This window comes from Opisthorchis viverrini, assembly GCF_000715545.1.
Source record: "Opisthorchis viverrini unplaced genomic scaffold opera_v5_235, whole genome shotgun sequence".
Lineage (NCBI taxonomy): Eukaryota > Metazoa > Platyhelminthes > Trematoda > Opisthorchiida > Opisthorchiidae > Opisthorchis > Opisthorchis viverrini.
This window is the reverse complement of record NW_008751887.1, coordinates 35,185-51,473: the sequence shown is the minus strand read 5'-3', so window position 1 is coordinate 51,473 and position 16,289 is coordinate 35,185. Positions and strand designations below refer to the sequence as shown.

The 16,289-nt window shown below is 43.3% G+C and overlaps 1 protein-coding gene across 1 annotated transcript in view; it reads left to right on the top strand.

Moving 5' to 3' along the window:
• Positions 1-879: 879 nt before the first annotated feature.
• T265_08656 (hypothetical protein) overlaps positions 880-16,289 on the top strand; it is a gene marked incomplete at both ends in the record, with an annotated part of 37,437 nt that continues 22,027 nt past the window's right edge. The window contains 7 exons of the mRNA XM_009174527.1: positions 880-1,112; positions 3,231-3,475; positions 6,213-6,346; positions 7,993-8,095; positions 12,229-12,333; positions 12,521-12,634; positions 15,063-15,499. Of these exons, the coding sequence (XP_009172791.1) occupies positions 1,050-1,112; positions 3,231-3,475; positions 6,213-6,346; positions 7,993-8,095; positions 12,229-12,333; positions 12,521-12,634; positions 15,063-15,499 (1,201 nt within the window). The remainder of the gene's footprint in view (positions 1,113-3,230; positions 3,476-6,212; positions 6,347-7,992; positions 8,096-12,228; positions 12,334-12,520; positions 12,635-15,062; positions 15,500-16,289) is intronic.

The window sequence follows — 16,289 nt, the reverse complement described above, 5'->3', positions numbered from 1 at the left end:
CGGTACCTATGGCCAGAGGGTGATGGATCATAAAACGACAACTATTGTTTACTGCATTTGCTGTTGTTCCTATCAGACTGAGTCTCTGTGCAGCCGAAATGTGTTAAAACTAGTTCTACCGTGTTGTAGTGATTCTAATGTTTGATGCGGAAAGACTTAGTGTCTACATGGATATCCTTACTTAAGTGCGAAACGTTGTCGCTTCTGGGTCAGCCTTCCTGAGTTGGCTCTGGACGGTTTCCGTTAAACATGGTCTATGCGAAGTCCCCAAAAAGTTAGGCATTCGTTTTTCATTACATATTTTTACCGTACAAAGTTTGAACAAGCTGTGCTCAGATATCTTGGGAGCACTGCGCCACCGTCTAATGCATATCTGGAATCCCGTTTGATTACTAGTGAAATCTGGCTCTTGGTCGTCCACCGTTACCCCGACCCTCCGGCGCTGTATTCATGTGTGCGATGAATTACTTTTTTTTAATGTTTCTTTCCTTAATTTTCGTAAAGATTTGGAACTGGATCTACAACTTTTTCTAGCCTTTGCAGCATTTTAGTCCAAACCTCCGGACAATACTTATGTTTAATTGGTCAAGACAGCCTGTGTTGAATTCAGCACCAACGGTGAATGTGTAATCCTCCATATGCTTCAGTACTCAGCGTATACTTTTTATATTAGAATGTCCTTATATTCCTCATATGGTAGTTGAACTTCTTGAAAAAAAAACAGTAGAAATCCCCGAATATCTCGATAGATAGACGTGGCCCGATTTCTAGTAATGTGTCCCAATTAATGTCAAAGCCCTGGAATGAAATCCGAAGGGTTACATGCTTCAGTGGACATCTCAAATTGGCATCGCGAGATATTTGTTTTCCTGTCGAGACACTTTAGGATTCCCGCTGTGCCCCCTCTAGATTTCTGAGGCGATACTGCCAGGAAGTGTTACTATGATAAGTGGATATTTAAGGTACAATATTCATTTCATTTTTAAAAATTCTTTCTCGTTCTCGAAACCAGAGCTGCTCTAGAACCTTTGTCGCGTGCTCATGCGCTCATGCCCAGTTCACCGGAAGCTGCCTATGAATTATCGCTCGCTCTCTGTCAAGACTATCAGTTGGTAAGTTTGTCCCCAGCCATTAAGAAAATAAATCGTTCAGCTGTAGAGCCCTTTCGGTGCCTAGCTACCATGCCACCCGGAGGTTTCACGGGGGCTGGGATACTGCCAGGTTGCCCACTCCGGAGAGGTTACTTCTGAAACGTCTTTACCTTCAGCTGGTCCATTACAGTAAAATTTCCTTCTTGGGAAGTTCATCTCGCAGGAGTGACCACCTGCCTAGGGTCCTTTGGGATAGAGCCTCCAGAGGAAGACAGCTACTCTGTATTGGGAACTTCTACTGGCCTTACTTATTGATTTTTGCCTTGATTCATTGCCGAAAACCCTCAATACATACCGGTTACTCTTCACTCACGCTGAATCCGAACAACCAATAGCAGATTGACGGTGGATTTTTCGATTCTATTGGAAATTGGTAATTTAAAAGTACTGAAGTCGACTAATGTCTGTGATTTAAGGTTTGGGTAAACTGAGCACGAAAATTGAGTACATGGTTTGCTTATTGTGAGGTGCTTTCAGTCTCTCGTACCTCCTTCATTTCAGTTTTAGCTGACAGTTATATTGCTCATCCCCTTTTGCGACCCCATCTTTCTCAGTAGCTGCAGTTGTTTTGTCTTCGTACTGAGCATCTTAGTTAAGTTTAGACTGTGATTAACAGGTGAATAACGATTCCCCTTTCATTTGAGTTTGTCTGTCAAAAATTTTACGGTTCATCAACCCTGTTGTTTATTTTTCCATTGCACTATCCCCACATGTTCCCGACAGGAAACGGCCCTGGACACGTACACTACAGTTGATCAAAGGTTAGATGAAATGTCTGTTTTTTGTTGTTGCTTTGTCGTTTCTATAGAAACAATCTTTCTCTGACCAATCACCTCACTGTTTGTTGTCTCGGCGATGAGGGTGTGGTACAGCGACCGTAGCCTTTTGGAATGTTTCAGGTCCTTGAGCTGCGATCAACCAGCCTGCTCGTTTCTTCTTTCAGTATATTAAGATTCTGGTTTGAATAGATTTCGGGTAACCTCTAGCTGATTCTCACTTCTCTTCTGGATCAGGCTATTCACACAACAGATGTGGCTCAACTTTGGTCTGATTGCCCTACGACTGGGTAAAACATCAAAATGCGTCCCGGCCCTACAGAAAGTGATCATTTCAGACCCAAAGAATCCGTAAGTCAGAAGACTATCGCTCCCGCTTTTTAAGAATCCAATTTTCTCTTGTTCAGAGGCAGCAAGTTGCAAAATGTTCAAATCCACTGATGCTCCGGACCATTTTTCGTTTATGACCTTCTGTTTTTGTCATAGCTCCCTCGTTAGTGTTTGGCTCACCTCACGTGTTAGCCTAACCCACTTTAAAAGTAGCCATGAACTTGTAAATTGAAGACATACCTACACACAGTTCTCTAAACATCTCTGTAAGCAAAATGAAAATCTCATCCCTAGTCTTCGTTTTCGAAAAAGTTTGGTGACAATCGATAGATTTATTGCTGGTCAACGTTTCGCTTTTGACACAAAAGCTTCGTCAGGCCAAGTGACTAGGTTCCGAGGTTGATCGAGATTTAAGGCGGAAGGAGAACCAATCAGCTAAGTCAAGCTAAATCTCTGTTGGGTGTCGGCCGAGGGATTTTAGTGTGTTAGAGTGGTTGAACAAGTGTTGGGTCGGTGGGGAAACCTACATGTGTTTGGGTCCTGCCTAGGGTCTAGTTCTTCTGGTTCGGTTCATTTAATGGTTCCTCTTGAACTTCATTTAAACCTTCTGTTAGTCTGTGTGGGTGAGCTAGTGCTAAGAAAGTTGTGTAGGAGGGATGCTGTGACCTTTGGTCCTGTGACTTTCACTGCCTTCAGGTTTGGAAATACCAATCCCGATTGATACGGCTAGATCTCATACCGTCAGTGAACTGTAGATGGCTCAAAAGGCGAAGTATTTCACAGGTTGAGTGGATGTTCCAACTTGGAGGAGCTAGTCAACAAGCGAATGCGTGACATGAAGGATAGACGACGCCATTTGCTGTTCAAGTACGAGTCAATCACACTGNTCTGGTGCACAGGCTCCAAAGCCAAAACGAACAAAGATTGCCAGGGTAATAATCCTGTCAACCTCGTATTGAAATTCCTTCCTTAGGTAAAAAACAAAATGCCAGCTGCCATTCAAATCACAGCTGAACAATTGCTTCGTGAAGCAAAGGAAAGAGAACTTGAAGTAACACCAAAGGCGCCCCAACAGAAAATCACAAGTCTTTCAGAGCTCAGAGATTTTCAACTGCGCAAACGAAAGGACTATGAAGACAATATTCGGAAAAACAGACTGGCAATGCAGAATTGGATTAAGTATGCGAAATTCGAGGAGAGCCAAGGCGAAATTCAACGGTAAGTGCTTTTCACATTTAGGCGTGCCACAATTGAGTGAAGCTCATTTCGTCGCACCGCTGTGGTGCTTGTATTTCAATTAAAATTTTCACATGCTAGTGAGGCCCATCTACACCGAAAAACCGTACAGTTGTTTCATCATTATTAGGAGGCCATTACCAACTCCAGGCAGTTTCTTACCCGCAACTTTTCTATCAGCAGTCTAACATGACCGTTCGGCTAGGAGCGGCTGATAAGCAGTGTGATTGACTCGTACTTGAACAGCAAATGGCGTCGTCTATCCTTCATGTCACGCATTCGCTTGTTGACTAGCTCCTCCAAGTTGGAACATCCACTCAACCTGTGAAATACTTCGCCTTTTGAGCCATCTACAGTTCACTGACGGTATGAGATCTAGCCGTATCAATCGGGATTGGTATTTCCAAACCTGAAGGCAGTGAAAGTCACAGGACCAAAGGTCACAGCATCCCTCCTACACAACTTTCTTAGCACTAGCTCACCCACACAGACTAACAGAAGGTTTAAATGAAGTTCAAGAGGAACCATTAAATGAACCGAACCAGAAGAACTAGACCCTAGGCAGGACCCAAACACATGTAGGTTTCCCCACCGACCCAACACTTGTTCAACCACTCTAACACACTAAAATCCCTCGGCCGACACCCAACAGAGATTTAGCTTGACTTAGCTGATTGGTTCTCCTTCCGCCTTAAATCTCGATCAACCTCGGAACCTAGTCACTTGGCCTGACGAAGCTTTTGTGTCAAAAGCGAAACGTTGACCAGCAATAAATCTATCGATTGTCACCAAACTTTTTCGGAAACGATGACTACCCAATCGGTTTCAAGTATTTTCCACGTGATTGAACTCATCCCTAGTCAGTTTTTTTTGGTGAACTTCGGGGGACAGTTTATCTCTGATTGCCACAGTTGTCGAACCTGCTCTGACGTAACAGTTCTCTCAAAACCATTGTCTTCGATCCTTAACTGTCAGCGTTCGGAAAGCAACCAAATCTTGTATGAGAGAGCTCGAAATAGCTAAGCGTTTAGGGCGCGGGTTTACTGACTGGAAGGTCGGTGATTCAAGTCCGACTGTTCGTATATAGGCCTGGACAATCTGGCAGCATCTCAGCCGTCGCGTGGCATGGCAGCCAGGCACCGAAGGGTTGTTACGGTTGAGCTATTGTTGTTTTATTATTCCAGTGTGAGATGTAGTGCCTTCCTCATTAGATGGTCGTTTGCCACATGCTTACTCAACAGAAAATCCCTTCACATACAATACGATCATGTATCCTAATTTTTGTAACTTAGATCGTATCGTTAACATTCTCGTAAGGCCCGGATCGATATAAACAATCCTTGTTTAAATTGTTGGTGTAAAGTACACCTTTCCTCGGTAAGACGGTTTTCACCGTTGCGTTCTTTCCTCATTTTTAGTCTATATCGTGAAATCTTAGGAGAGGCCTATCTACTTCGTGGAAGCTATGAAACAGCGATGAGGACACTTAATCATTCTATTCAAGTAAGCATCTATTTTTATCACTTTAACTAGTTCTACTTGGTAACTCTAAACGTCCGAACTTATCCCGTTGGTGATCTTAGAGTCAATTATATTGTTTACCATGTCACAGCTGATTTTTAGCTGAGTCTCACGTTCATATGAAACTAATTTCCAAATGATCGTATAACTTCAATTGTCAGTTGAAATAGGGACTAGGCCTACCTGTTGAATCCTGATAGAGGTGAAATCGGTATCTCCTTGTCAGAGTTTTTTTCAGCTTTATAAGTAACTGTATGTCATACAAATACCCCAATACCTTGAATATGGTTCTGACTGAAAGTTATTACGAACGAGAGATTCAGCTAATTTACATTTGGGTTCCCCGTTAACACAAATCGAGTTGTTTTTAATGAGTATCTAATTCCATTTGTAGGAGACCTTTTTCATCATCCGTCGCTCACTGATTTTACCTGTGCCACGTTAGTCACCTCAGTCACACATCCCTGGTCGCCACGTTACTGATCTATTTCTCCGAGCCTCTGTTTATTAGTTTAGCTGTTCTCAGAGCAGTATTGACTGATTTATCCGTTTTTTGGCTATTGTCCACTTCTACTGTACCAATTCCCGCTCACCGTGAAGGCTTACTAGAAATTATTTGTCCTAAAGTTGAACAATCGTTATAAACTTGAGCAGATTGCCCTTTGTTTTTTAGATTGATCCAAATCGACCGGTCGCCCAAACATTGTGAGTTTCTACCATTCTTCGTTTTACTGTTTTTCGACATTTTCACCTGAAGTTTGTGAGTCTTTTTCATTTGAGTTTGTAACAATTAGGTAGCATGATTGCAATTAAGTTCGTTGGAATGAGTTTAGATCTTCGGGCTGGATGTATCATCCCCTAACGTCTTCAGTCAGTTGTGATCGAGTTGCCTACCTAACCTTGATATATAGTTCCAGAAGATGTACGTCGATTAGTTTTTTTTAATGCAACTGGGGAAGAAGCATGTGTAACATCAGAGGAAGACAATTCTAGCAAGCCTAAAGGGTAGTGAAGTATCGTCAGCATTCAAGTGTTGATGTCTACTATCTTAAGGGATGTTCTCAAGGGCCAAGCATTTTGTCGAGAGTTAGTAGAGTATCAATATCTGTTTAGTCTTCAGTCTAACAGTTTTGCTGCACTTTGGATTCCTGATGGTTGTCGCCATTTGATTCGTTTATTTTCGGCTTGGACCCTCTAGGTGTGGCAAGGCCTATCGCCTTCTAGGCGATCACCACCTCGCCCGTGTACACCTCGAACTTGGTGTCCAGTGTGCTCGTCAAGCGTTGGGATCGAAGCAAATTAGAAAGGATTTACTGATTTTTGCTCTGAAAGGTATGCGCATATCATATAACTGATACACCCACTCCCCAGTTCTTCCCCTATCACATCAGTATTGGGTTACTTGTTTGTGTGTTTTATCTATCCCCATCAATATTGAGACAGCTATACGATGCCCCCGTGACTTCTCAGCGTCGATTGACTTCACTTGAAGCAAACATCATTGCTTTAAACTTCTCCACCAGCAAACCAAAGATTTCCGTCCCCACTTCAGTGCATTGAAATTCGGATATTTTAACAAGTTGCAATTCGTAAGCCTCGTCAATCAACAAAACACCCTCGGACAGGTGAATAGATTTTTTCATCAACTTGTACCGCCCAAAATGATCCAGTTGGTTTCCAGTGCACTTCTAAACACAGGATGCATAGTTTGATCCTGAAAAATATAATCTGTGGAGACTCCAGGGTTGAGTGAAAAACGACTTCATAGCCTCGTTTCTCTCACCCATGAACTCGCCCGTTTACGGGGTTAGTTTACGGCTTGTAGTCTAAGAGATCAGTGGCCTGGAGACATCAAAACCGAGAGATTCAGCCGGGTTCCAGGTGAGCCTGTCGTTTGTGATGTTTTCAGGTGAGTCTCTCGAAAAAATCAAATTAATTTGCAACTGAGTGTATATTCGCTAATTTCGTGCAATTTGGTTTCAAGTGGAACATAAGGTTAACGGAAACTCGAATACTGCGCCTACCTGATGAGCCCCAAGAAGGGCGAAGTCGGTCTTGCGCTATCGAGGCGTTTTCAGCAACCTTATGAGTAGTGCATCACAAAATAAGACATCTTTTCTTTTTGTTTGTTGTGAGAATATCAGTCGTTTCACGCAACTAACGAAACTGAAAGGCTAGAATAGCGTGTGGCAGTGTGCTAATTATTTTGTCTAAACGGCATAACATCGGTCTCAGCGATACACCTATCGTGACCCATGATGTTGGACATCTGGTTACTCTTGTTGTCATGCTTGACAGCAGTGTTTAGTAATAAGTCGTTTGTTTACGCAAAAGGTTGTCTGCATGGAGCCACAAATTGCCTCACACCTGTGCCTTCCTGAGAAGCATCCTTTGTCACGTACAGAGAATCACGCAGTACATTGCTGTCTCTAACTAGTGATGAGGAGTTTTCAGTGTCGCGCTTCGACTTACTGAGTAAGCCTATACTGACAATGAAGATTCGTTCAGCTGTAACACCCTTTCGGTGCCCTGCCGACATGGCACCCGAAGGAAGCACGAGTGCTGAGATACTGCCAGATTGCCCAAGCCTAGACAGGGCAAGTCGAGAGGTAGAGGTCATGTTCGAGCCATGGACCTTTCGGTCAGTAAATTCGCGCTCCAATCACTTGAACCATCTCCCCCCCAATAGAGGTTGCCGTTGACTCTCAAAACAATGTCGTTTTGTCAGAGAGCTGTTGTTTTATCGTCAAAAATGCAGTCTCCCATTGTTGTACAGACGCGATGTTCAATACCGATGTCTTTATCCGTGTACTGATTCGTAGCTATATCTAAGAAACATCATGTTTTCTTTAAAAATGCATTATTGAATTAAGATTTTTAAGCTCACACACTGTTGAGCTTGCCAAATTTCATGTACAAGCATCTATGGTGTAGATTTCGGAGCGATGGAGTAACCTCCCCTGTTTTTTATTTCCCAGAACTCATTGAATTCAAGTTAGTCCTTGGTTATTCCTACATTCGTGAAGGCCTTCGAGGCAGAGCGATCGATGAGTTTGAATCTTTACTCCAGTACATAAATGAGTAAGTTTCTTATTTTCTACTTGTGTTTGTTCAATCTTCCGAGTCTTTGAGCTCTTCCATGTATATGCTTTCCCACCCTCAAGGAGTTGTGGCCGTTGTCAAATGTTCAGTTGACTTCGGCCAAGCGAGATAGGCGCAGCTGAACAGTCATATCAACGAAGGGATTCTTTTCAATATTTTACTGTGGTTCCTACTAATTTATGGAGTGGTAAATATTTCTAATTGTAAAACACTACATGCATAACAGGCAAATCAGACAAAACGACAAGAGGTCACGTGAATAGGCTAGGGTCTGATGGTTGATCAGATTGTCGTTTATCTGCAAGCTTGGCAATTGGCTTGCAAACGTTTCTCCCCCAGTCAAGGAGACATTGTCAGTGCAGTTGAGTGGGCTAGGATCGTCTAGTCAAGTGAAAATGGATGCGGGGGCCTTACGCGGATCATTTGGTGTGCTAAACCCTGATTACGTGAGTTTTTCAACACAGGTGGATGGGGTCTATCAGCTATGTAAAACAGAGAAAATTCAGTGGCTGCACAACCTTTACCTGGACGCTTCGATATGGTTTGTCGATATACATCGTCTTCACCTCGGCTGACATGACAGTTGACCGTTAAGGCCTTGTTACCACCCATTTCTTATTTGCCCCTTACAGAAACTGAGCTATTCGCTGTTCTTATCGCAATGTTCACGAGTCATGGAACTATGAGTTCAGGCAGTTGCTATTATTGTTCTGCCCATTTAACCTGCCCCACGAACAAGCACATCTCGAGGTAGCTGGACGCTGAAGCTAGTGATGTTCGGCTAAGAGCAATTCATCTGCATTTGAAGAGAGAAATGTAAAAGGTGAATAAAGACGGTGAACAATGTAGTGTGTTATTACGCCTAGTAGCAAGCCGACATTAAGGTCCCTGTAACCATTTGTCGTATCAGCCGGACTTTACCATACCTTACAGCTCAAGCGGATCATAAACAATCGTTTTTCAAATTAGGTGTCTTCGTGAACCTTATTAGAAGTATCGTGTTAAACTACTGCACTGTTGATGCTTTGGTAATTCATATCCACACACCACGGCATCGTGGTTAGCAAAACATTACATTTAACCTGATCTATTGACTCCGTTTCACAAAACCTACTGATCCCAGCCATCCGTGTCAATAAACTTGTATGATGAGCGCTCGCCACGTGTTATGACTCAACCAACACCACGTCACTATTCTTTCCGTAGCTGCAATCCTATCCATGTGCATATCACCACTTCGTTTTGATCTGGCTAAGATGGTTGCATTTAAAAACGAAGATCCCCTAATATTAGCGAAGATTTGAAACGCAGTCTTGTCAGGAACCGTTGTTTGCATCTGTCCTGCTTTTTGCTTTTAACTATCCGATTTAAGAGTTGTCAGTGCAATGAAGCCTGCCAATAAGGGGCACCTGACATTTAGGGGGTTTTTGAATTTTTTATCAGCTTCTCATTAAAACTTATTTGAGAGTTGAGGACAAGGGACACGGCAAACAATCCTACTATGGCGAACCCACTTTAAATGATCAGGTCGCTGACAACTGGTTGATTTGTTTATCCCATCCATCCCTGTTGTTTCTTTTTCGGACTCATGCATCGTTGACTGGATGAGTTCAGGTCGGTTTACCGTTAGTTCAGTGTCGTAATCTGTCGACCAGTCATGGCTCCATACTGGTCACGCTTAAAACCCCTTCGATTTTATTCAGAGCTTGTTACTATGACCGACCTTCGGTATAAATGCTGCACTATATGTATGTTTGTGTGTGTGCTAAGGGTACTATGTGAGGCTTGAGATCTCAATCTTAATCCAATCTGATCCCTGTTCTTCTGAGTTGTTTAGGCTTTGTTCACTAGAGTAATCCCAGCGTGATAAAGCCGTGTGTTGCGTAAGATATTGAAGGACGATCATATCCAAAAGAGGGATTTCTGCCGTTCTCAGGTCTGCTCATCACCACGCACCGAGGGAGTTGCTATAAATGAAACCCGGGAAAAGATCCTAGTTTGAACACGGAAACCTAAACATGGTGATCTGCCATTAGCTTTTCTGTACTCAGGTCAGGAACACTGAGGTTTTTTGTGCGCTTCTTCAGGTGAAAGTGACTAAGCTACGAAGTGGAACGAGATACGTCGATTTCGCCTCTACCAGTGACCGCCTGGTGGGATTCAAATCTCATAATAATATCGCGACCATGTGCTACGCGTTAACTTGGATATGGTATGCATCGAAAAGAATCTCTACAGTGCGTCTGGCTTGATCTCCTTCCTGGTGATACATACCTCACCCACTAAACCGGTCTACTTTTCTTAACGACCGATGTGGAATGGTCAACGAGTACATCCAATACCTGATCAAGTTGACAGGTTTACGGAAGATATATTGGTACAGACTCATCACTTACCATAATACAAGCATGACGCAGTCCGAATAACTGCTTCAAAACTCTTTAGAAAGACAGACCCTTCTCGATTATGTGAAAAACCATCAAACTCATTCCTTACGTCATCACACCTTAACATCTCAAGAAGACTTAGAATGGGTGTGCTGACTGATATTCGATATTCAGGTGTATATCACAGGATCCTGTAGGACGGGTGTTATTGTCATTTTTGGAATGTTTAGAATCGATTGTGTAGTCATCGTTTCAAGGTTAGCCAAAAAATACCAGATGCGCGGAGATACCCAGTGTGGAAGTCCTCTGCAGTGTAACGACCATCCCTTCTATATTGTCCGCGTCCAATTCGTTCCATTTAATTCCTTTTGTAGTAACGGTATTTTCCTCAGCTTAGTTCTCGGTCTGAGCCTCCCAAGCCAGCGTTCACGTCAAAACAACCACCAAAGGTGCACAAGGTCTATTAATGCCCAAAACGAAGTCAAGAACAGTTGTACAGCGCTTCGTATATATAGCGTAAGCGGTTATAACTTTCTGGAAGTTCTGACGCGTTCTGGATGCGCCATTGGCAACCGGCACTTGGACAATACTGGGTCACGATTGGCTGTTGGGTCCAGATTGTTGACCAATCAGATCTCGTCTTGATGCCGGACCGGCAAGTGTCCCGAATTCTGGGCCAATCTCGTGCGTGTCAGGCTTACCGGCCGTAGCAGCGCCTAAAGACGTGCGGTAAAGCGGGATCCGTGCGGAATTCTGCCTAACACCTTTTGCGACCCATATTGAATGGGTTACCGCTTCATCGAAGCTGTGGCAATTGTTTCCTCTTCACCTCCGTCTACGTAGACTTTTCATCCTCCAAAATGGCGCGAACTTGAAATTTACATTAAAGTGCATCCTATTACGCTATTGAAAGGATTTCGCCGCGTTTGGATCCCCAAATAATAGGCGGCGAACATGATAAATAGTCAACTAGTAAGACTGTTCTTGTTATCATTCATCCCCCAAACCGTGCTACTGTAGACAGCAAAAGTTGATCCAGAAAGACAGTTCTCACTCAGTAACATAGTGCGATCGTCACAAAATACGAAAGCGCATCAACCTGTGTTTCTCGTGACCATCCGGCTATTTGTCTCTTTGCCTGTAACGAGGAGCTGTTGCAAAAAAACAGAACACCGGTCTGCTACTGGACTGACTGCGTGCAACCTGCTTCACTCCACAGCTCTTGTGTGTTCCTGATGATTAGGCTCCAATAATCTCACATGAACAAGAACAGAACATTGTCGATAGTGTGAGATTTGAGAATGGACATTGCATCCCAAAAGTGAAGCCAATTAGTGCTGCAAAACCAATAAGAAGGAGTAGAACAAACAGGTACTAGTATGAACAACTATCTTGACTGGCTAGCCGACTTTGGAACCACACAGATCCTTTTTATCAACGAGACTATTCCATCCGATTCCCCAACATGTTGAAATGTTGCTGAAGGTTTTTCCTCAACCGCCAATGTGCGGGAAACTTCAGTGTCATCACTGACCATCGTCAGTTGTCAGTGATGACGTTCTATCGCTTTCTTACATTCTATTTTACCAAATCATTTCTTCGCCTAAGTTCGTGTTTAGTCAGTTTGGACGATTCTGTTCAACCGAACAGTTATAATATTGGTCACACTGAATGAGCACTATGTTTCGCCCTTCTTTCCTTATTCTCATGTTTTCTCGTTTTTAGGGTATTTGAGCTGTCATCCTTGGGTCATCCAACACCGGTTTGGGCTTATCACTACTTGGGGTCGGCCTTCAGCCTGTTTGCACCTGTGAACGACTCTGAGCTGCGGTGAGCCCTTAATCCGAACCTGGAACTTTGGTTCCATTTTTTAAACAGATTCCAACACCTTACACCTACCCTCGCACCTAGTTAACAGCGCGTTAGTGTCAATTTTTATCTCACCACTGTAACCCGAATCATCGCAGCCTTTTGTTCAATCTATTACGTTCTTTTTCTCTGTTCACCATTTTTGCAGCTTGAAAGTCCCTGTCCGGTTTTTATCCGTGCTGCGCTTCACTGAGGGACAGGAGTTTATTGATTTGGACGGGGGAACAATGGATTTGTCTGCTGGATTCATACTCGCGGGCATGTGAGTGCTTTTACTGAGAATTTCAACAAATAATCGTTTTGATACTCGAAATGGGAACTCAAAATATACATATATATGTATACACTCAAAATACTCGTATTATCATATAGTGTAGTTTTGCCGGTGGCCCTCAGTCTCATGAATTTGGGCGGTGGGTGTGGGCATATGTGCGTGCTCGTTCATGTTTGGAGGTTGTCCTTATTCTAGCCATTCGTAAACTGCGATATTGTTTTTTGCAATGTCGGAACATATTTATCATCCTCTCCGTGACTGACTTGGAATAAGTCCTATAATGAAATAGGCATCCTCAGAATCATTGGGATTTTACGACAGTTAGTCGGAAAACCACGAGATATTTTTCGGAAAATCGGTGTCTCCTTTAATGTTCAGTCGATTCACTTAAAGGGTCTCTCTTTGTTTAAAGAGTTTTGTATAATGCTACTCAGCAATCATCGCTTGACCGTCCTTTTTGTGAGTTCTTTTGCATGTGGAACTATTAAATTTGGAGATTCTTTGTAGTCTATTCCGCTCAGTACCGTATTGATGTTCTTCCTCATAATGCATAGCACACAAGATTCCTTTGTGAAGGCTTCCAATCAGATTTCCCAATTTGATTTAGGTATTGTTGGATGATTGGTCACTTGCATGAGTGTACGATTATGGATACATTAGTCGAGGTTGTTCGGACTCGCCACATGTAGGATTAGGGGGGGGGGTTGTTAGGACGATAATTTACGTACTGTATGGATGGATGGATGGCCAAATGTAGTGTGCGATTAGGCTGTGCTTCTGAACATCACGTCTTGCGTGCTAACTAGTTGTTTTACTGGGCTACTAACCGAGGGTTTTCAGTGCCTTTTTTAGCAACCTTAATAAATGTCTTGGACATGTACTGTTGCCGGTAAACGAAGTATCTCTTACATTAACTGCTCGATAAAATCCCACGCCTTTGGCTTGGCAATTGTCCTGTCCCTCCGAATGATAATCCATCAGTTCTCAGTTGATTATCCGAATCAGTCAACTACCCGCAAGGTGGAGAACCAACCAACCTTACTGTTGTCCACATTTTTATTTGAGTACTCGATTCGTGACTGACGGGGAATGATTTTGCGGGACTTGTCATCAGGACAGGAGTTCAACCACCAAAATGTACGAAGGTTCGGAGCCTTGCCTGTGATGAATATTAGAAAATTTTCTTATATGTTTTACTGTTAGAACCCTAGCCTTCCGTCAATAATTTCACATTAACATAGGAAATTTTCTCCGTAGAAAACGTACCCAGGCGACTGCGTGCGGTCAGAGCAATGAAAGTCTTCAACCCTAATTTCGCCCGATACCCTGGAGAAGTATTCCTCCGTTCTTAGAACGTCACCACTCATATGGTTGGTGACATTCCGCTTCTGAATTGGGTGTTCTCGAGGCTCGTCAGGCAGGCCTAGTCGAAGAGTTTCCACTAACTGTGCTTTCTACTTGCACGTAATGGAAGTCGTGCACTTATTTGTGGTCTAACTCGGTGTTGACGACAGATTCGATCAATATCAGCTAGATCTCTCGTTTGTAGTGACCCAGTCGCTACTCAATTCCCGTTATTGTCAATCCAATTTGCAATTCAGTTTATTTCGCCCTCTATGTACAATTTAATGTCCAAGCAAAGCATAATTTCCTTGTAAACTTGGGGACTGAACCTGCTTGACGGAGCCCCCGAAGGACTAAACCGGTTGTCAAAGCACTTTCAGCGACCTTGTGAATAGTGCGTTCTGTCAAGGCAACATGCTTCGATATCTCGAATATTGCAACAACTGAAGCGGCCTTTGTGTAGCTCATTCAGCTGATTCACGCAAAGTTGATTTTCAAGTTAGTGTATACCACCATTCTCCTTTACTCTCTCTTAACTCGCTTCACTATTATGCTTCAAGAAGGATGCACTACGCATTCGACATAACTGCTGTGCATCTGTTTCTGCGAACTTTTGTCTGTCGGACCCGTTCACATGAATTAGGCCTAATAGCTCGTCTAATGCGGAGCTGGATAACGGTATTCTGCTGGGAGTGCCTACGTAAATCACAACAGTTAGGAAGCATGGAGTACAGGTGCCTTACTGATAGTTCTCAATCATGGTAAAACCCATGTTCTATGTTGAAATTGAAGCAAACCTAGTGGACACGTGTTGGGATACGACTTTTTTTTCATGTGATGTGATTTTCATGTTTAGATTGGAGAAAAGCTAGTTTAGTAATGTTAATCTTTACGTTGGAACAGTTATGTGGGTTCCAAGATGGGTTGTACGTGAGACGTGATAGGGGATTTTTCGAATCATTCCCTTAGAAAAGCTGGTTCTGGTCACGCTCAACTTTCATGTGGACGTACCGGAGGGGAGAGCTGCTTAGATGTTGATGATGCTCAATTAGTCTACTTTCTCTGTTTGTAGTTACTTTGCTGGCGCATTCAAACGTTGGTCAGAAATCAAAACTAGCCCCTGTCCGCTTCCTGACGCCACGCCAACCGAATCTCATGCTGTCAGCCGAGGTTGCTTTTTGATTACGCTTGGTCTCCATTGCCTCAGTCATGCCACTTACTTGCGTAAATCTCGTTTATCAAAGTCCTCATCTGGATTGACGTTGGATACACTGCTGCAACTTTCCGAAAGTTCTCTGAAGCAAGCTCTGAACGTTCTGGACACATCCGCTGCGCTTGACCAACGGTTCCTGGATGCACAAGATGCTGACGAAGATATATCAGAAGTAATTAAAATTTCTCGAATGGACACAACCGAGGAACAACGAGTACGTGACAGACTATCAATCAATGGGGTTCTACGATCAAAGGCTTGGTATGGACTGGCAATGTTGCATTCCGTCGTGGGTGGTGAGTTTCCAGTTTTGACTGACCCTTTTTTGGTCGTCTATCTCTGATTCGTTTGCAAGCGGAATGAACCTCTACTCACTTCTTCTACCCCTTTTAAATGGGTATCGTCTGTCTTTGGATCTTCCCGCCGAGATTCGATTCCCAACTCTTTTGAGGAATCTTCCACCCAGATTATCTTTGATGGCCGTCGCAGTTCTTAATGTTTAAAGCTCACTTCCGTTTCTGTCCAGTTTCTGTCCATAATCAAGGTCTTTTTATCCCTCCTGTCATAAATTTGACCTTCGTTTCATTTATTTGCTCAGGACTAGGATTTCGAAACTTACAGCACCTGACCGAAATGGCTATGCTCCGTTTGGCTTGTGCTCCACAATTGGGAAGTATGAATTATTGTCTCAGGTCTTGGTACCGTTAAGCCCAGACGTTAAGTATGGAGAGGAAGTAATCGTCGTGGTTGATAACTTCATCGGCCTGGTTAATGGCATACGTCCACAAAACCTCTTTGGAATTGATGTTTCTTTTATCTCTTCTCCACACCTCTAACACCGACTTTGTGTCTAGAAAGGTTCACTGCATCGGTGTATCAAGAAAGAACGATATTTGAGAAACAACATACCATTTTTGAAGCTATTTGAGGTCCGTGGAACCAGCTGATAGCATGTTTCCTGTTTCCGGCTGCTCACCAACCTGATCTCGTTCGCGAGCCGGCATCAGTAGCCCCGTACTGGATGCTGGTAAACTTGGTAATATATTCGCGATTTTCACTCTTTCCAGGCCAATTTGGTTTTAATGG